Source organism: Ixodes scapularis, unplaced genomic scaffold (assembly GCF_016920785.2).
Source record: "Ixodes scapularis isolate PalLabHiFi unplaced genomic scaffold, ASM1692078v2 PGA_scaffold7__128_contigs__length_106722199, whole genome shotgun sequence".
Lineage (NCBI taxonomy): Eukaryota > Metazoa > Arthropoda > Arachnida > Ixodida > Ixodidae > Ixodes > Ixodes scapularis.
In genome coordinates, this window is record NW_024609882.1 from 21,020,581 (window position 1) to 21,040,870 (window position 20,290).

At 46.4% G+C, this 20,290-nt stretch overlaps 3 protein-coding genes across 6 annotated transcripts in view; 2 read left to right on the forward strand and 1 right to left on the reverse strand.

Moving 5' to 3' along the window:
- Positions 1 to 9,177, reverse strand: LOC121833097. The gene is made up of 2 exons (XM_042286174.1): positions 8,796 to 9,177; positions 1 to 3,764 (listed from the first exon to the last, which is right to left on the reverse strand). The coding sequence occupies exons 1-2, from the start codon at positions 9,025 to 9,027 to the stop codon at positions 3,400 to 3,402; spliced, it is 597 nt and encodes a 198-aa protein (XP_042142108.1). The 5' UTR covers positions 9,028 to 9,177; the 3' UTR covers positions 1 to 3,399.
- The window catches only part of LOC8029502, a 27,119-nt gene continuing 13,330 nt past the window's right edge, over positions 6,502 to 20,290 (forward strand). Inside the window, exons 1-4 of one of the 4 annotated variants that reach the window (XM_029973556.4) lie at positions 6,502 to 6,766; positions 15,255 to 15,447; positions 15,581 to 15,686; positions 15,792 to 16,038. In XM_029973556.4, coding sequence (XP_029829416.2) covers positions 6,611 to 6,766; positions 15,255 to 15,447; positions 15,581 to 15,686; positions 15,792 to 16,038 — 702 coding nt within the window. In that variant the 5' untranslated portion in view covers positions 6,502 to 6,610. Of the gene's footprint in view, positions 6,767 to 15,085; positions 15,448 to 15,580; positions 16,039 to 20,290 lie in introns of those variants that run through there. The other 3 variants (XM_002405466.5, XM_029973557.4, XM_040503867.2) reach the window with 3 other exon arrangements.
- LOC115313811 (putative nuclease HARBI1) lies at positions 9,429 to 12,005 on the forward strand. The gene is made up of 3 exons (XM_040218450.3): positions 9,429 to 9,681; positions 10,351 to 10,569; positions 11,092 to 12,005. Exons 1-3 carry the CDS (start codon positions 9,569 to 9,571, stop codon positions 11,921 to 11,923), a joined length of 1,164 nt encoding a protein of 387 aa, XP_040074384.1. The 5' UTR covers positions 9,429 to 9,568; the 3' UTR covers positions 11,924 to 12,005.

Sequence of the window (20,290 nt, forward strand, 5' to 3'; positions counted from 1 at the left end):
TTCCAAGGCACACAATATAAGGTTTATTTTACAATAAAAGACTAAACATTTTGTGAACAAGGTCTCGCGAGATGTAATCTAATGTAGAGAGAAAACTTAAGACGGCAACATGCACTCAGGACTCCTCATTGCAACTCCAGCACAGCTTGAGAGGCTTGTCGTTCATGGGCTCCGTAGAACCTTTCCTCAAGGTTCCTCGAGGCGTGCTCTTAAAGGAGACTTCTGGAAAGCTTTGCAATAAAGGCAAACATTTTACCGAGACATTACCATGTCTTCTGGTGAAACGTCGACCGCTGTACCAAGGCTTCACGGCATGTTGCTTTAGTGGGCTGGCAAATTAAAGGATTTATACAATTTATTGTTTAATTTAGAAAAAAGGTTCTTGATTTCAAGCGGAGTGAACAAACTTTCAACGACGTCAAACTAGCGTTCCACTGCGTGCAAATGCAGTTTGCCTCCGCAAAGGAGTTCCATACATTCCACACGTCCTTTAGTGCATGTTTGAGCTGTGCGATTCAAACCAGTTATTGGTTGCTTGGTGAAAGCTTGCTACTTCTGTGGAGGCTGCTCTCCACCCTTCTGGCGCATTTATGTAGCCAAGGTTGCAGTTGAAATCACTGCTGCAGTTCGCTTCTATCTGGACCAAGGCTTTTCTGATTAGATTACGCTGCACAATGGGGAGAGTAACTAGAGCTCAGGTTCGTTATGTGCCCTGAACAAGCGTTGCGATTACGTTCCTTGCCAACGTCAAAGGAGGGATAATATAAGGGGTAAAATGAGAAACCGAGCTGTCGTCAGGAATGATACTGGGAGCCACTATGCATGCTATTAAGCTCGTTGAAAGATGTACGACGAAATGATGTTTGGATAGTAGAGCTTGGATCAAATGTGCTCGGATGATATGTGGTTTGGCTGGCTTGCTCAGATGAAAGACGAAAGGGAAAACATCTTATCATGGAGGGACAATAGAGAATGCCTATTGGCACATGTTACCCACTGGCTCTTGCATGTGGTGATTTTCATGTGCAATGTGTTATACGAGTATTGAGATTAAAAGTCCGGCATAATATTGCTCGATCATGCAAGTTAGAAAGGTGATGCAATCATCTTCTCCAGGGGTTGTCAAGCAGGAATTTGTTCCCATCAAAAGGAAGAAAACTTGCCTTCTGGTGGTGCACTTCAGGCTCACCCCTGAATATTTCCGTTTAACATATGCAATTTGCTTTTTTTCCGAGGGGAGTCTTGCAAGCTTTTGTGAAGGGGATCGTATGGGCAGGAGTTTAAGAACAGCAGAATGCCAGTCTAGCTACTCTGGAAGCTGCTGTGACCTTTGAGCATGATAGTTTGTGTCGTGGGGCAGAGCTGTAAAAGTTTCTCTTATAAAATACAGGCAATTACAGGTAGTTACTCGAGGGGAAAAACGGAAACATTACCCACCCCTTCAAATTCATGCATTGTCCAGTGGGAGTGACTTCAGCTGCCCCCGAGCTGATTTCAGCATAGCAATAAACCTTTACGAGACAAAGAACTGCCAAAATTGAATTTCTGAGATCCATTTTTTGCCATTCTATACTTGAGCCCCTTGTGGTTGGTTATATGAGGAAATATAAACTTTTAAAAATTGTTATACAGATATGAAAACTGGTGGCACTATGCAAATGAAAAGGTGCATCTGATTGCAAGACCCACTGTATTGGGCAGCAAGTTTGCATTACCCAGCCAACATGTGGCCTGCGTTCCTTTCACCACAGCTGTCGGCCAGATGGCATGAACTGCCACCCCAAAAGAGCAGTGCTCACTTGCGGGCTGCTGACACAACTATAACGCTAGTAGCTAGTGATTGTGATCATTAGATATACATTGAACCTTACATTGCCATCTGTTAATAAAATCACGCAGGCAAATATTTTTGAAACAAAGTAACAATACCAAGGAATGAGAGTTCGCCATGTTCGCAAACTGTGATATCGATTCCCCCATCGCGAGTTTGTAGTGGGTACCGTGTGATGATTGCTCATAGAGACCCTTTTTCCTGCTCGCCAGATTTAGGATGCCGTAATTGGACCTTCTGTTGCCTCATTGAGATGCCCAGCCTTGTAAAATGGGTAATAACGAGTTCACACAAAAACCTACAATAGGGACAAGAGCATTGCATGAATGAAAGAAAAAGTGTTAAAAGTCAGTTGTGGCTGCGCCCATGACCACCTGCTGAAAAGCATCTATAATATGTGCAGTTTTTGTCGTCGCTTTTAGAGCAATTCACAAATAGAGGAACCAGTTCCCAGATGTACCTAGTTGCCTTCGAGATATCTGATGGCTGCTGCGACTCCTGACCCGTTTCGCATGGCGGAGAAGAAAGACGGCGGTTCGATCCCGTTTCATTCCTTCGCACAGCTTACGATACATTTCGAGGCCTTTATAACAAATGGATAGACCTCACCAGCGGACCACAGATAAAACATTGCAATTTTCAGAGTGCATTAGTGCCAATCACTACACTGATGCACTTCATTCCATTCAATGGAACAAAAATAGTCTGGCAATAAGCTAGTCCTATGGAAAGGCAAGCCATCCTAAGTGATGCAGAACTGTTTGTCTCAAGACACAAATATATGGTGCTTCCGAACAAAATGAAGACACTGCGCAAACAAGCTACCGCATGCAATTTGGATGTCAAGTGTCTAGAAAAATAACTAACTGAGGAAGATTAACTATAACCGGTGACAGGTTGAAAATTTGGGGGAAGCTCCTCCCACTTTAGGAGAGAGGCGACCTGTTCAGCGTTCGCTCCGTTAAAGTGGAAAGAGGTGGGAGGAGCTTTTCCCGAACTCTTAACCTGTTCCTGACTAATTTACTGTTAGTCACATTCTATTGCAGCTTTACCTACTTCATAGGTCTGTGGAGGATGCCCTTACAGCTCTTTATAGCACGCCCCTCTGTTGTATGTCACCCAAACTTGTTGGTCTATTGGACTGGAAAGGACCCCTTGCCGCAAAATATTGTCGTCCGAAGGAAGCTGGCCTCGTCGTGGATGCACGGCAAGAACAAGCCGAAGGAGTGTCGTTTCTCAAAAGGTTCAGTTTAAAAGACTGTGTTCCTTCTATGGACGTCTACATCCATACGAGGAACTTACACGGAGTTCCTTACGTGGCCGTACATGGGCACATGTCCGAACGGAAGTGCCTTTGCAAAGGTAACGTATCCCCAAACCCAATACTGATCGGTGTGGCCTCGATGCGCGCCGTCGAGGTCGACGGCAGTCTTTGGGAGGACATTTGGTCTCGGCGCCGTTGCTGCAAGCGCTTCCACTCTCGCACACTAGCAGAGGCTCTTGGTTTGCCGACACAGAGAGGAACAACAGCATGCCGGCAAGTCTTTTTGCCAGGGGTGAGCGAGCCCCTACTGTCCGAGCCGCGGCGCCGGGGTTCGCGCACCAGGGCAGCACGTGGCGGGGCGGCAGGGCGCCTCACTGGCGACGCTCAGCGCCGCCATGGTGCGGCTGTCGACCACCGACAGGGCAATGCCCAGCTGCGCCGCGTAGTAGGTGAACATGACGGCATGTCGAGCGTAGGCCGGGGACGCACTCAGGTAGAAGGCGTCCAGGGCCAACATGGCGTCCGACACGGCAAAGAGCACCGCCCCGATGCACGAGCACAGCCGGGTCCAGGTCCAGAGGTCGCCAAACAGGCGCACCCGCGACACGCCGCGCCACACCATGACCATGAGCACCAGGCTGTAGCAGGGCACCGCCCAGACTAGCACCCCTGCAAGTGCACACAAACGAGTTGGGGGGAGGGGTCTGGAACGCTATGGCTGCAGTGTCTGGAATGTGTCGTTGACTGATGTGGGCTGGTTCGCACATGTGTTCGGCTGTGGTCGAACACATCGTGACCGTTCGTAAGCCGCTTACGACGAGAGCAGAATGCCTCGACGTTGTCGGGTCTGGCGGGGACCGCAAAGTCGTCTGCTAACGGACCGGAGACAACACTGTCTGCTAATGGAGTCGCTACCTTGCCTCCATTTACTACCTGTGTATGCAGTCATCGAGCACTATTGCTAGTGTAATCACTCGGGGTGACTTTAAGGACGTGTGATTTCGCACATTTCGTCGAATATGCATTTGTTTTTGGCACCGGAAAGAAGGCAAGATGGAGGCCACGGTTGGGGAAAGGCAGTGCTTGCACTCGCAAAGCATGTCGCTACTCTGGCAAGGCACAACCAGCAAGAAACATTGAGGTACTCTGGACGAAGTCATCCTGGCGATATTCCACACAGCCTGGTGATTGTTACAAAACTGCAGATGGAAAGCAAATTGGCTTAGAAGGGCAAAGGGAGGAGTCATACTTTTAAAACCCGAAGAAGGAATAAGAAAAAAAAAGAATGGGTTTACTACGGATGTTGTTTACCAGCTCGCCCGCTTTTGTTTACCCATCTTCACTATTCATGAGAAATGGTCAGTTGTAACACCCCACACCCTAGTGCATCAAAAGTGGTTCCGTAGTGGCGACAAATTGCTTCGCAAGAGCAGCCGTGTTGTGTTTCCGGATGTCGCGACCCTGGCCGTTGGTCGTAGGAATTCTGGCAAAAAAAGAGGAAAGAATGCAAGTGGCGCATTCATCGTGGCAGTACACAACTCCTAACTGCGGAAGCCTCGGTGGATTACCAACCTGAACGGCGACCCACAGCAGAACACTCGTCAGTGTTATCCACTTTCACTGCTGCGATACCGCCAAAATTACGGCAGGCAATAACATGATGCAAGTCAAGTGTGAAGTCGTCGGGCGGAAAGAGAGGACCAGAAATGAGAATACAGCAAACGATAGTCAGGGAGGCATTCCAGGTAACATATTTCGACAGCATCCACTCTCCCGTATGCTGACCGTGCAGGTCTTTGCTGCCAATCTAATCTATTGGTTGCCACTATTGGCTCACCCACTTTAGATAAATATTACTACCATTGTGTTTATCTACCGTTTCACAGAATGCTTCCACAATCTGCCCCGAAATCGGTTGGCACTGACTCGGCAAATGTTGATAACGGAGCAGGGCCTGCCAAATGCCGCTCAGAAGCACCATAGCTTCGTCCTAACTCTATGTTTTCATTACTTATCATCATCTTTCTATCGTACCACTTGCAATCGTGCAGTTGCATCACACTGAAGCACCTCCCTTTTCAATGCTTCTTTTCTTCCCCAGTCGCCCATTGATCAGAATCTCCTTCCCGCAGCAAGTCTCAATAACTGACGGTGCCATATTTAAAACTGAAATTACAATTTTTTTTATTTATAACATTCTTTAGCGATGTTTGTACTACTTTTCTTTTGTCTGGTTTACATTTTTTTCATGTGCCTTGCTCATTCTTATATTGATGTTTACTTGTGTGTTTTTTTTTTTTTTGCTTTGTCCATTTTTGTATTGATGCACTTCTTGCCTTTGTTCATCGATATTAATGCATCTTTGCCTTGTTTAGGATTATATTGTATTTTTGAATAACTAACCTACTCCTCTGTAAGGCCTTTGGGCCCCCGAGACTAAATAAATGAAATTAAATGAAAAAAGAACAGATGACTCTGGAGGCAGGCTGCAGCACGTCACTGCAGTCGCCACAGCTTCCCCAACTGAGTAGCTGCACGTATCCGCACGCCCTGGTTGGCTTAAGGGAGGCTATTGGCAGTGAGCGTGACCCATCACCGGGAACCTTTTGGCAGTGAGCATGACATAGTGCTGTGCTTGTTGCTGGCTGAAGGCAGCACATTCTCCTGTATATCTTACAAGACTATGTGTCCCAGTGCAAAACATATTTCCACAGGAAAGGGCAGGACCGGCTTTTCTCTCCACTCTTTCGCACGTGCTCAGACCCGGATAAATTTTAAATAGCCCTGAATGCAGGAAGAAGAGCATGGCAGCACCTCTAACAACGCTAAACATTACTAAAAAAAAGTGCCCTAATGTGGGCGTTTGAGTAAATTCCTGATGACGAGCATGAAAACATTCTAATGCATCATGATGGGAAATTCGGATAATAAGAATGAAGGAGCCAGTTATAGCCAATCGTTTAGGCTGCTGTGTACAGTCACTCTCAATGAGCGAGTGAACAGGGAGCTGCATTTGCTTTTCTGCGGGAGTTCTGCAAGCGAGTTGACCTGTACTCCGTCTCACACACATCTGCAATGCTGACAAAGGCCTGGGAGCGAGCGTGCAACTTTGACTAGTGCCTTCCATGCGTGGATTCTCATGCAAACGAGGCATTCTGCCGAGCTATGGACCACATGCCTGTGCCTTTGTCTGCACTGTAGACAACTGTGAAATGGAGCGCAATATTGCTGCTTGTACACGAGCGGAAAGCGACGACCACCGGCAGTACTTGCCCCAGAGTCCCGGCAGCAGCAGGGCGGCGGCGGCCGCAGCCAGGGTGGCGCAGGCGGCACCGGCCCACGGCCTGAGCGGCTGCAGACCAAAAGCGGCCGTGTAGCAGGCGTGTGCCAGAGCGAAGGCGGCCATGCCCGGCAGGAAGCCCCAGGGCCACACGAGCAGGGCATCCCCGACGCACGACAGGCACAGGCCGAGAAGCACCCGGCGCGAGTAGCTATGACGCTCCTGGCCCAGCGAGATGCCGTGCAACACCACGAAGACCCCGAGGAAGGCCACAGGCAAGCACTTGAGCAAGCAGGGCAGCCAGGAGGGCGGTCGTCCCACGGCCACGGCAAAGTACAGGGCCACCGTCTTGAAGAAGGGCACCAGCTTGGGGCCCACGCACTTTACCTGTGTAAGGCCCCTCTATGGGTTTCTGTTTGCCTTCGATTACCGTCAAATGCGCCAGTGCATGCGGTCCGTACCTTGCGCTGCTCTTGGCGCGCAACAGTGAAACAAGCAGCCCTGGAAGCGAGTGGCATTGGAGCACTTGCTCGTGGCGTGTGTCTCGCATAATCGCACAACACAAGGGTTGTTGGTACTTGCAAGAAACGCAAAGCGTGAATTCTTATCGGGAGACTCGTGTGCTTTGAGGGCCATCTTTCTGCACTACACGATACAGAATCAGTCGGATATAGCAAATTCCCTGTACGTTTTTGTGGTGGTACCCCTTAAATTAGGTGCATTCAGAGAAGTATGTTTGCAGTTCCATGTCTGCATGTTGGGTGTTGATTTTCGTTTGTACTTCCTAGTTTCAATACCAGCTTCCTTTGACATCTTCGTCTCCCATACTCCTCCGGAAGGTTTGATTGCGACGTTTCCCGTGAAAGACATCGAGTCTGTGCAGCTCGTTGGCGTCCTTGATAGCTCTCAATTTTGAGAAGTGAAGTTCAAGGTTCCTTAAAGCTTCTTCTATATTAGCTTCACCCTCTCAATTCCTCGAGATCTAAAAAGCACAAACTAGGCACAGACAAAGAGCATAGACATGAACAGGCGCCAACTTTCAACTGATCTAATGCAAAAAAAAAAGGACGGACACAAATATGTAATCTATTGTTGCCCTATCTTCCCACTAATACTAACAGAAAAAAAAAATCACGACTTATCAGAAAGCTGGGGCTACACCAAGGCCATCTACAGAAAGGATAATTCTTTGTCATTCAAAATTGTTGGAAGTCATTCCCTACTTGCATAATATTTCACACAACCTTAAAAATAGTTCGCAACCGCTTACAAACTATAAAAAAAAAATCATAATATTTGCCAAGTATGTAACGAAAGAAGTGCGTCAGAGTTTACTGAATGTGTCGCAAAAGTTACTTGTGAGATTCGTTGAAGAAGAGTGGGCGTCTTTAAATGAGCAAACAGGATATTTTAATGATAAAGGGTGAGAACACAGAACTGCAGTCCGTGTAAAGCATGATGCTATTATTGTACAGTGGTGAATCTCTCAACATATCCAAATGTATTGTACTGTGCAATTCTTTTTTTTTAATCTAAACCATGAACTCGAAATAACTCGGCAAGCTGCAAACGCTACGGCCCCCTCTAAACCAATCAGAACGACAGTCTGTGCTCCTCCTTCGCAGGAGGAGCACAGGCTGGCAATCCGTTGTCATGTGTTTCGCTCTGGCTCCGATTGGCTCGCTGAGATTGTATATGTATGTATATCAGTTCTGGTTAAACATCACGTAGCTGTTGCCTCCCCTTAGTTCGGGATCTGACCCTTTCAGGTCTCTTTATTCTTTCATTTTCTAAAGGCCAATTTTATCTTTCGGTGATACCATATTCCAGTCATTTCTATTTTTATCCTAGTCTTTCATGCATTGTTTGTGTCCGTTCAAAAAATACAGAATGTCCGTGTTTTCGATGGGCGCGTTAAAAAGCCGAGTCGGCTTTTTAACGCGCCCATCTAACCCCTCCCTCCTCCTCCTCCTCCTCTCCTCCCCCCCCCCCCCCCACCCCCCCTACTTCATCGCAGCAACGCGACGTTCCGTTAGTTTCCGGTAGTTCAGATTGAATAAAACGCAATTTTGAACGCTTGCCAAGAGCTTCATACACCCCTTCACAAAGAAAGAAAAAAAAAAGAGAAAGAAAAACAATAACGCGCGCCAAAAAAAATACGTAGGTCAATCTGTTGCCCCAGATGAAATTCTCACTCGCGCGCGCTTGTTCGCCCCGTCTGCGCATTTTCCGAGAACCGAAGAGCGTGTTTTTGAAGAAGTGGGGTTATTAGCGCGGCGACCTAAAAGCGTCGCAGTTTTTGACGTGCGCGGACCATTGTGCAACAGCCCTTGCGCACTTCCTGGGACGCTAGACGAGCGTTAGTTGGAATCGTAGCGTAGAAAGTAGGATTTGCATTCAAACGGAGCGCTGGGTCTTACCACCACTTTGGGGCTCGTCCAGTAGTCCGCGAGTTCTAGGTCGGCCTCCATGGTCGCAGGTGAACGCCGATCGCTTCAGGAAGACCCGTCGTCGCGGCAGAGCGCGCAGCTCACCATCGACGGCAGCCTGCGGCGACTCAAACCAGCGGTCTTGTGATCGCGCTGTGATGCACGCACCCCCTCCAGCCTCGGTGATCTCCTTCGCCAGCTGGTCCGCATTCGTTGTTCTCATCACTTTATCAAGTACCGGAAAATATAGGGGACGCTGCAAAAGTCTATGAAAAAAAAGCTTCGGGTAGGTGGCGAAAGCCACCGCCCGATTAAAAAGGTCTAGTCGTAAAGCTTTATCCACCTATTTGTTAACTAACATCATCATCATTTTATGAGCGGACACTGGCTAGGTGGCGCAAGCTGCCGCCTAATTTTAAAAAAGTTACTTAAATAAATCTATTTAAAACGTAAGCATACAAATAGACACATTTTATATACTGCTCCTTGAATCGGACGGTGGCTTGCGCCATCTTTAATTGCGTGCCTACATTACTATAAGGACTGGCGGTCGATTGGGTATGTTCCAAATCTTACCCGAGTAACCTGCCTCCTACGTCAGCGGGTAATACCACGTGACATCGCGAGTAAACGATCCGCGAGTCGATTTTGGAACGGCCGGGATAATCACCTGGCTACTACGCGGATTGGCTTCGTCTTGTGCTACGGCAAAACGAAAGCATAGCAGGCTCGATTCTGGAAATAGCAGACGATCTGTTTTGATCATGGAGGAAGCATTCGAAGAGACGATGATATTAACCGCTGCGAAGTTTTTCTTTGATAGTGACGACGCGGCGGAGGAGTGGGAAATCCTAGAGAGTTTTACAACGAAGAAGAGGTAAGGAAACATTTTCTGATAAACTTTAAAGCGGCATTTAGCGCGCTAATCGAAAAAGTATCCAGAGCGTGCTTCATTGGCACACCTTGCAACGCCGACTTGAAGCTTATATTAGTTATTGTATACAAATAAAAGCGAAACTATTCACTCCGATGAGAGTGAATTACGTATTCACTCTCATCTTATTCAATAAGCTGCGTGGAACGTAAAATATAGAAAGGCAACATAAAAGAACATTTGGCCGTCATACGTATTTTAGTAAATTATGTTCTGCGTGTGGGCTTTATTTATTTCTTTATCTTTTATATAATGTACCATGAACGTCCACACTAGCTACGCTTTACGTCTAAAGGAAGACTTAGGGTGGAATCCGTCCCTTCAGTGTTTTTTTTTTTTTTTTTTTTTTTCTATATACACATACACAACCGACTTGTTTGTTCCGAATGAATTGTTTTTGTGTTACCAGGCTTGCATTCTATGAATCGCTAGTCACCGGGAAAAAAAGATCACAAATCGCACGTGTGTTATGAGTAGCTGGTTGATTATTGTCGGGGATGGAAACCAACGATAAATTTTGTATATATTGAAGCAGACACGCGAAGCGAATGCACCTGCACTTTAAAACAAATCCTACATAATATATATACATATATTTTTTTATCATTTCAGGCGCAAAGTGGCCAAGATTTTAGGGTATGCGGAAACTGTTGTCCCCCGCCAGTCTCCCGAGGACTTCAAAAGTCATTTTCGGCTCCGAAGGACTTCTGTTGAGCGCCTAGTGACGTTGCTCGCCCCTCAGCTGCAAGTTCCTCGCGGACGGCCGGCCATAGACGTTACCAAGCAGACTCTGATATTCGTGTGGAGTCTTGCCAACCTGGAGTGCTTCAGGTGACTTTGTGGGAACGGGTTATTTCTCGATCTTGAACCAATAATAAATATCCCCGACTCGTTGTTTGTCTACGCGGAGTGCTAGTTCGTATGCTTCTGGCACAGGGGTTGCAATGATGCCAGAACGCCGAGCTCTTAGTGGCTGATTGAAACAAAATAGTGGGTAGACCTCAAGGCATCTAGCGTTGAGATCTACCCACTTTCTCCTTTCATATCAAAGTCAATCAGAGCTCGGCGTCGTTCTGACGTCACCGCAACTCCTACGCAAGAAGCAGATGACTTGCTCTCCGCATAGCTATGCGGAGAGCAAGTCGTCTGAGCAGGATTTCCTTACTTAAATTTTCTGAAATGTCTGGTTGGCTACAATGATTTCTGAAATGTCTAGCTGTTCGGCGCCAGTGAAAGGGTCTCATCGCTTTAAATTTCAGATGACGAAATAAGCGTATACTATGTATGGGAACGAACTCAAGGTGGTTCATTGTTATATATCATTAAAATGCTGGCTGTTTTTATATTTTACAGGTCTGTTGGAGACCGCTTTGGACTCTCCAAGTCTACGGTGTGCAGGGTAGTGCACCGAGTTGGTCTAGCTGTTTTGACCCAGAGCCCAAACTTCGTGTCGTGGCCGTCGGAGAAAAAGGCACTGCATATTATATCCGGCTTCGAGGCGAAAGCTGGCTTCCCTGGAGTCCTAGGAGCAATCGACGGAAGTCATATCGTTTGCAAGGGGCTTCAGGGCAAGGATGCCCAGTCGTACATCAACCGACATGGATTGCCATCGGTGCTCCTTCAAGCTATCTGCGACCACGAGGCCAAGTTCCTTCACTGCAGCGCAGGAGATCCCGGGTCCGTGCACGACGCACGCATGTACAGGCGGTCCGAGCTACCGACGATCTTGACTGCGGACAAGTTCCCCTTCGACAGCCACCTGCTCGGAGATGGCGCGTACCCGCTGCGACAAAGCCTCCTTGTCCCCTACAGGAACAACGGCCGGCTAACTGAGCAGCACAGAAACTACAACACAAAACACGCAACAACGCGAGTGGCTATAGAGCGGGCCTTTGGGATTCTCAAGGGGCGGTTCCGACGTCTCAAGTACATTGAAGCCCGCCGCCCAGAACGCATCGTCACGACGATTGTGGCAGCCTGCGTCATGCACAACGCGTGCATGGAGTGGCGCGACATCTACGACGGTCCCCTACACACCGAGGACGATGGACTTGCAGGTGACGGTACGGACAGCGACTCCAGCGAGTCCGGTGGGTCCTCCTCGGACGAAGACGACGCACCCACGGCGAGTCGCGACAAGGCCAGGGGCAAGGCAAAGCGAGATTTTATCATGCACAGCCTGTGAAGCCCCGATATATATGTACATAGTTCATGTTTATTAACAAGAATAGAAGACCAACCTATTTTTTTTATTCTTTATGTATTCATCAATTTACTGTTAATTAAAACTAGTTGGAACTTTCACATTTCTTTGTGATCCCGTGGTTACGCGAACATGTTAATCATTCTGACTTATATCTTCACACACTCACACAAAATAAATAACATTGAAGGTGAACACATCTTTGCAGCTCTTTGCTCGTCAATTAAAATCTAGATTACGAAGTTTCAAACATCATGGCTCTTCTTCCGCTCTGGCTTTTTCTGCTTTCTTGAGTTCTAAAAAATCTTTAAAAAAACAATTAAAATCCTCTAGGGCCTTGACTTTCCTTTCTTCTAAGGCCATTTTTTTGGACAGCAACTCATGTGACTCCGAGAGTTTCGACTTTCTCTTGCTTCCTCGGCTGCACTCCGCCTTCGGCTCCTCTCCGGTTTCCCTGACGCTCAGACCAGCTGAGGTGCTCGCAACAGCCAGAGGGACCACCTCCGGCCTTCGCCCGAAGATTTCATCCAGTTCCTTGAGGAATGGCCAATCCTTCCTGCGAGATTAATACAGTGCTGAAAGATTTCATCAAAATCTCACTCAAGAAATATAAAAATGGAGACTTGAAATACGTACCTGTCGTTGCCGCTCTTGGCGTTGTGGTCCTTAACACCTTTATACGCTTTTTTCAAATTTTTCCATTTATTGCAACACTGGTCCTCAGTGACTGGGTACCCCATTTCATTGAGGGTCTCGGCCAGCCTGAAATAAATCACCACCAATTTAGTTTCATGTGACCGGATTGTCCAAATGAACGCTCCCTGAAATAGTAGTCAAAATTGACATTCTGCCTCTTTATATTAAAAGCAAGCCCACCAAACCGGCGAGTTCCCTATGAGTGCAAACATTTTGACTTTTGTAAACATCTCTCATCTTCAGACATGCTCGTGTGAAATGTTACGCGTTGTAGATGTCTAGTCCCAGGTAAGCAAAGACATATTTTCCTTATCTTCGTTAAAAACATAAATAAAATAAAAAATGCGTGCTACAAAAGACAAAAAAAAAAAAAGAGGAAATTGCCACTACGCAGTTGTGGCACGAGCATGCATTTCCTTCATTTCACAGCGATAATACAAAATACCTGAAAATGTATCGTTTTACCCTTTCCAGAACGTCCTGGAGACAGGATTACTTTTTTTTTCCATCTTGGCACATCGTTCGATTAAGGCCAGTACGGCTGGTCGTGTCCAATACACGTACGCCTCCTTGCTTGGCGTCAATATTTTTGGAGGTGGCTCCACCGGCTCCACTTCGTCAGCTTCCTTTTGAACTGCATATTGAGATCAAAACTCATTTCAGTTAGACATCAAACATTTGTTTTTATTAGTTAGAGCAATCGCTGTTATTATACTCCAGGTGCCTTATACATATGCGTTCCCCGCATCATAATTTGAATCGATTACAATTTGCGGAAATTTAAAATCATATTCCACGCAGTGTAGCGGTACTCAATGAAATATGTAACTTAATTACCTTAGTTTTGACGCTGAAAAACAAAAATATATCACAGAGAGAACTTTAAAACTGAACGGCATTTTTTTAGGGTGGGGAAAAAAAAGGGGGGGGGGCGCATGTTGACTGATCATTTACATAAAATTTTCCAAGCCTTCACTGCTTACAAGCGCTATTATGCTTACTATGGAAAAAAAAAAGATACTTGCATCTTTATAGTAAAGTAGTAAGCTGGGCGTCTTGGTAAAGGTTGAACACGGTTAGAAATCGCGCACGAAGAGACAAGAACAAACGAGGAAGGAACGTAGAACACAGACGTGCCTGTCTGCGTTGCACTCCTCGTTTGTTCTTGTCTCTTTGTGCGCGATTTTTAAACATGTTTATCATCTACTTCATAATTTCATCATCATTATCTACTGTGTTCGACTATTTTCAGCCTTGAACGTACAAGTCCTCAGCCCAATAAACATACACCTCCCTCTCAGCTGGCTGTTTCGGAGGTGGCCCGTCTTGCTCAGCCTTCACATGGGCTGTGTATAGATTGAATACAAAATTATATCTACTAATTCCGCTCTTCGTCAGAGCTCTGTACCATTACGCAATCATTGTCTTTAAGTATACCGAAATTCCGTGCCCTTCAAATACACCTCGGGCGAAAGGTGCGTTAATTCCGGTGCTCGATTCCACCCAGAGAAAACTGGCAGTGCAACTTTCTCAGTCTAGAAAATAAGAATGTATGTCCACGGCATTGTCTGTTGCCGCGTGACAGCCTCGTCAGCGATATTTTCTTTTTCTTTTCTAGCCAAGTTATACATCACCGAGGAAACGTACACCTCGTCCTCGACATTGAACCCAATCCCCGGCAGAGACTTTCTTAGAATCCTGGCATATTCAAGGCACGCCATGAAACATCAACAGATTCCTCGGTGCTTTACCATCCGCATACGTAAACGGGCTTCGTCACGTCACCGATGCAAAAAGAAAAACACCACCCTAGACGAAGAAGTAGATGATCCAGAGCAAAGCAAATTCATGCAGTCACACCTGAAAAAGAGCCCGACTAGGCCTCGAAACGTCGGGTCCCTGTAATATAGGGCTTCATTTGACGTCTCCTTTTTAATAACTAAGTAATCCGGTCAGTGTCGAACGCCTTCAATCTTGAAAGCATGAACAGCGAGTTCACTCCAACGCTGAGAGCGAGGATGCAGAGAAATCGCTACAGAGAAATATGTGCATACCTGTTCGCGCAAGATGTACGCGGTGAATGTGTTGCACAGCTAACTCATGAGTTGAGAAAGACATGTCGCAATAACCGCACAAAAACGACGGCGTCGAGTTCTCAGCCATTCTTGCAATCTGTCACCGAACGCAACAACGCAAACGAGCTTTGACGGCTGTTAGCGCAGAAAGCAGACGACGAGCAGATCACGTGACGTATTTACTCGATTGATCCCACGTTACCCTCCGATCGAGGAGGGTAGCGCGAGTAATTACTCCGGAGTAAACAACCCGCTTCTGAAACGCGAGTTGTGACGTCATCGAGTAAGCTCGAGTAAGTTTTGAAACGCCACGGTGCGAAACCTTTACTCTGGGGTCGGATCGAGTAAGTTTTGGAACACAGCCTGGGTAAACAAGGCAGCCATTTGTATTGTCCTTAACCCCACTTTTGCTGCAATCGTCCAAAAAGATGGCATGTTAACTGTAATTAACCCGTCTCTAAGCAGTGAACGCGTCGTATTCGATGTCAAACTATAGCCTGCGACCGAGCAACCAGCAGAAAGACTACCGTCAAATGGCGCAGACGGTGGACGCGATCGTGACCCAGAGGGTGGCGCGCTTTCGAGACCGCTGCAAGCCGCCCATCGCCGAAGACATTTACGACGAGATCATCCTGCTCATGGAAGAGAAGATGGAGAGCGGCAAGGTGGCCAGCCTGCTCACCGTCAGCGAAAAGGCGAGGAAGTACTGGAGGACTCACGGGCGCGAGTTTGTGGGTAAGCGAGTGCCGAGCTAGGCTTACGGCTCGGCCCTAATACTACCCATTGAAGAGCGCGTCTGCTAGGCTGTCACCGTCTGCTACAGGAGTCACCATCGTAGGGTGGTCTAATTTTTCTTATTTTCTTTCAGATCTGGTGGAGCTGCAAGAGCAGCTCGGTCGACCTGCTAAGGGTATCCTGCTGACCAACGGCCGTGCGTTGCTGTCGGACTCGCTGGCCGAAGAAGTAATCCTCAAGTACGTGTCCGAGCACGGGAAAGACTGTCCACAGAGCATCCAAAAGGATATGCAATCGTTGTTTGAGCTTCCGCTGCCGCTGATTCAGCACCACGTGAAGCGCAGCATCAACGTGAAGGTGGGCAAGGACCGGCGCTACATCCGACAGAAGTTTGAGGAACGGATGAACGAAGTGCGCAACCAGACGATCGCAGAGGCCCGCGAGAAGGGCGATGCGGCCGCCAGCCTCCCCGTGCTGCTCATCAGGCCGACGCCCAAGCGAAAGGCCAAGCCGAAGAGCCACGCGCAGAAGCTTAGAGACCAAGAGACCAGGACGGCCTACCAGTTCCCTCCCACGCTCGCCAACTGGCAGGTAAAGGCTTTATCAACCGATGTGCCATGGCAGGGCGCAGTGCTGTTTGTCCGCAATACTCTGCCGTAGACATGGCAGGCAGGGAGGGAACTGTGGTGCTCCAAGAGGAGTTCATTCGTTGCTCTTAGAGTGGAAAATGTGGAATGGGTAAACAGAGGGTAATTTTACGTTCTCAGTTGAGAGGCGAAAGGCATCAACTGTATTTGAGCTAAAGGTGCAAACAAAGCTTGGGAAGGGCCAGTGTCCCCGATGAAAGGTGTAGCAAAGTTGCAGTCGGAGAGCACTGGATCCTTTGGTTCCTATTTTGCTGACATTACTCCCTGTCCACTTTTCCTTTCCCTCGTGCCATCTCGCTCTCTCTGTGGTAACAAGCTTCCACCGTACCTAGAACGAGACACTGAAGTGAACAGGACATGTTATGAATTTATAAGGAGTAGAGGAACCTTGTCTGATCAGTGAAAAACATCAAGAATAGAAAATCAGCCAGGAAATTTTGAAAGCACCTGAAATTGCACAGTTGGAAAACAAGGAGAAGCAGTGGTTCATCAACGCACCTCAAGGTAATCGAACCAAAGGCAGTTGGGCAATGCAACATATAGGCTTCTCGCACCTGATGTCACTTCCGGCTAGATTCGAGGTAGAAACCAACATTGTTGCCTGCTACCAGTGCCTTCACACCCTGTTGGAAACATTTGGCGTAGAGTCATAGAGCCATCTTTGTATAACCAGATTTCAGAATAGTTTTTTGCCCTAGTCAATTGCAAAGAGGTTTGTCGCCTGACACGAAGTGCAGTCCACAAACCCTTAGTTGGGGTAAGGTGCTTTTCTGTCGAGATCATAGAGTTAATATAATAATCTAGAGCGAAAGGTCCCATGTATTTCTCCACGTTGGAACGGCGTGGAAAAGACACAGACATTAGCGGTCCCAGTTGGCGGTCTCGATGAACAGATACCGCTGGCGACACCTTAATATTCACAAAGAAGCAGCAAACCATCACTTGTAAGGTTTGTACCTCGTCATTTTCTCTCATACTTTGCAGAAGAACACTAGAATCGCACATTGACAAAATTAAATAAAGTTGACAAGCACTTGAGCAACTTCAACCTGTTCGGCGAAACTAACAGGCCTAACCCTTCTTTCTCATTCTTTTTCTCGGGACCGGAGACAGCGCCCAGGATTTGCCTTGTTCTGCTCCCATCTTTATGCGCCTGGTCGAGGTTGTGCCGATGTATTCGTCGGAAGCTATTCATACCGCCGACGAACCGATTGCTCGAGCATCGCCTTGTCCTGGTTCCTAATGATTTCCAGAATTCTAGAAAAACCAATACTGCTGGCCTTAGCTTCGTTGTCGCTAACTTTTATGGCTGGAACAATTAATTATGGCGCAACTGATCATTTTAAACCTCAAGTGGGCGGACAAACTATACTGCGACCACGGCTTCAAAGCACACAAAACATAGAATATCAGCGACGAATGCCTCCAGCATGAATTCCAGCGGGTTCCGGTGAGATTTACGAACCGGTAGTATAGTGTTGCACCATGGTTTCGTGCAAGAACCTTATAGGAGCAGTGATGACAAAAATTTTACTCGCAAAGTTATATAGGAGATAATGGAACAGAGGAGCATATACTGTATAGAGCCCATTTAGTAAAATTGCAGTTTTTGGGCAAAGGAATAGGAAAATGTAGAACAGGGGATTCCTAATGGCATACAGCCGATCAGAAATTGCGTCCTAGTTATTTCAGCAAAAATGTGAGGTTTTGAATATACACCAAAACTAAGAGGAAAAGAAAACAAAATTGTGGTAAGAAGAATTATCTCAAAAGAATGGAGGCAGTTTAATATTCGCGACTCCAACTAACTATAGGTGGCGCCACTCATTTTCCAAGATGGCGGGTTTAGTGAGGGTCAGAGATGCGTGCCGCTGTTGAGCCTGTCTAGTGTGCTGGCTTCACTGAGCGGCATAAATTATTTCTGGTAATACGAGGAAGCTAATGTTTTATGAGCGCAGGTCACCTCTTTAACCTGAAAACAGGAACGGTGTTTAGCGTATTATTTACGGAAGGATGCGCGTTTTAATTCTGGAGCGAAACCGAAACTTACCTCTATTTTGGATTTAATTTCTCGATAGAGGTCTTAATTTCGGATTCTTTCATGACTCATGTGTCTCACATCGTAATTATTTACTTAGAAAAGTTGTTCGCGGAAACTTTATTTTGTGACATACTGTTCGATTCAGGCTGATATACGTAGTTGTTGGAAAAATCAGTGCTGATATCTGTGCGTTCTCGCTGCCTTTCTCTCGCTCAGATAATTGTCATGGGAAATAATGAAAATTATCCCAGCACAAGAATAACAGAATAATTCCATTTTTTACAATATGTCCACGAAACGCATAATAAACGCTGCTCTCACTGCAACAACCCAAGACGGAATCCGAGTCAGACAGCTGAAGTGTGTGTGTGTGTTTTTATAGCACCGCGTGACGCGTAGGATTTCATATTACATCCAGCGTTTAACTGTTTGTCTATCTTGATAACTATGTCAGAGTTTTTCATATGCTCAAAATAAAACAGAATTATACCTTTCTGGAAAGACTATTATGGTTAAATAGAGTATTCTCGTGATCTTAGCGTTAATTAGAGGCATACATTGCCGCGATTGGTATTAATAATAGTAATATTAAAATTCACATATTTGAATAAGTAATTCTTCAAGCTCTAATATAATTTGTTGCTTATGATCTAATTTTAAACGCGCGAAGAAATATGACACTGAAAACAGTGCTAATTATCATCACTGGTTCCAATTGCTGCATTTTAATGGAAAATAAAATAAAAATAGTCTAAAATCCATGAAAACATTCTAGCTAATGTGAGAAATCCGTGTAAAATTGCATTAATTGTGGGTAAAGTATATTGTGCTATCAAAGTCGCGACTTTTGACAATCGGCGAAACGTCCAAAGTCGCCGCCAATATATTTCCAGAGCAAATGCCCAAAAGTTTAAAAAAAAGTTTTTTTTAATTATTAGTTTTTTCATAACATTTATTTACTTTTGTATTTGCTCGCCGTCGTTTTGCCAATATCAGCCTTTCCAGTTTGAAGGAACGCCTACCTGCCTGCACGTCTGCTCACTGCAGCACATTTCGTTGGCGTTGAAAGCCGGTGAAACAGTAGTGAGTTTTAATATTGCGTATACGAGCGAACTCAAGCCCTCTGTGTTTGCGTTAGCTTTGCGCGTTCCACACTGCGCGTGCGCGGAGCCCGAAATTGCGGTCTTGGATGGCGCATGGCGATGAGGCACACGCACAACATGGGGCACGCAACTCTAACGCAAATGCACACCGCTTGCGTTTGCTTCTATGTGCAATACTAAAACTCTCCAGTAAGGTATAATCCCATACCGGCTGCAGCACTACGTTGGGACAGTGAAGAGTGTTGTTTGCATTCGGAAACGACATTTCGCGAGCCATGATCGCGAGCAGTTCCGCCATGCCCGCTGAGCAGGAGAATCGGGGGACCCTCACTAGAGCGCTTCCCGTTTCCGCCGTGGGAGGGCGAGCGTCGAGCTGGAGACGCGAATAGAAGCTATAGGTAAGGAGACAAAACTGACATCAGCAGCTACCATCCATTACAGTGCCATCAAGCAACAAAACGAGTTTTGAATACAAAGAAAGTTGGATGACAATTTATTTTCTTTAACACAGTCAACAGAGGGCAAGGAGCTCTCTGTAACATATCTCGGAGAGTTTAGAAGACATTTAGAAATGCAACAATGCCATTAAAAATAAAAATCTTAATCATAGCGAAAGAGCAAACAAAAAAGTCCTTGAGATTAGGGAGGAAATATGGGACAACACACCAACGTCTCACTTTGAAACGGTTTTGTATTGTCCCATTTTTTGTGCCTAGTCTCGAGGGGTTTTATTTTCACTATGGTCACTCCCAGCTCGTCTGTGCAGTAACAGTTATTTCTGTAGGTCTTGATGTTATTTGTTGCCTTTAACGTGCCTACGAGTTTTTTAGGGGAGCTTAGGGAAACCTTGACTTTGAGGCAGCTTTTTTATTCCTGGGGTATGAATGGGCAAATGAGCATGAAACTTATGCAACCGTAATGGCACTAGGAATCTAGAACAAGCGTGAAGTGGTAAGAGATTCGAAAAAGGAGGAGAACAATGAAAGAACTACAAATTAGGTGGCGGAAGGGCAACACGGGAAGAGCAGTAAAAACAGTAGAAATATAATTTG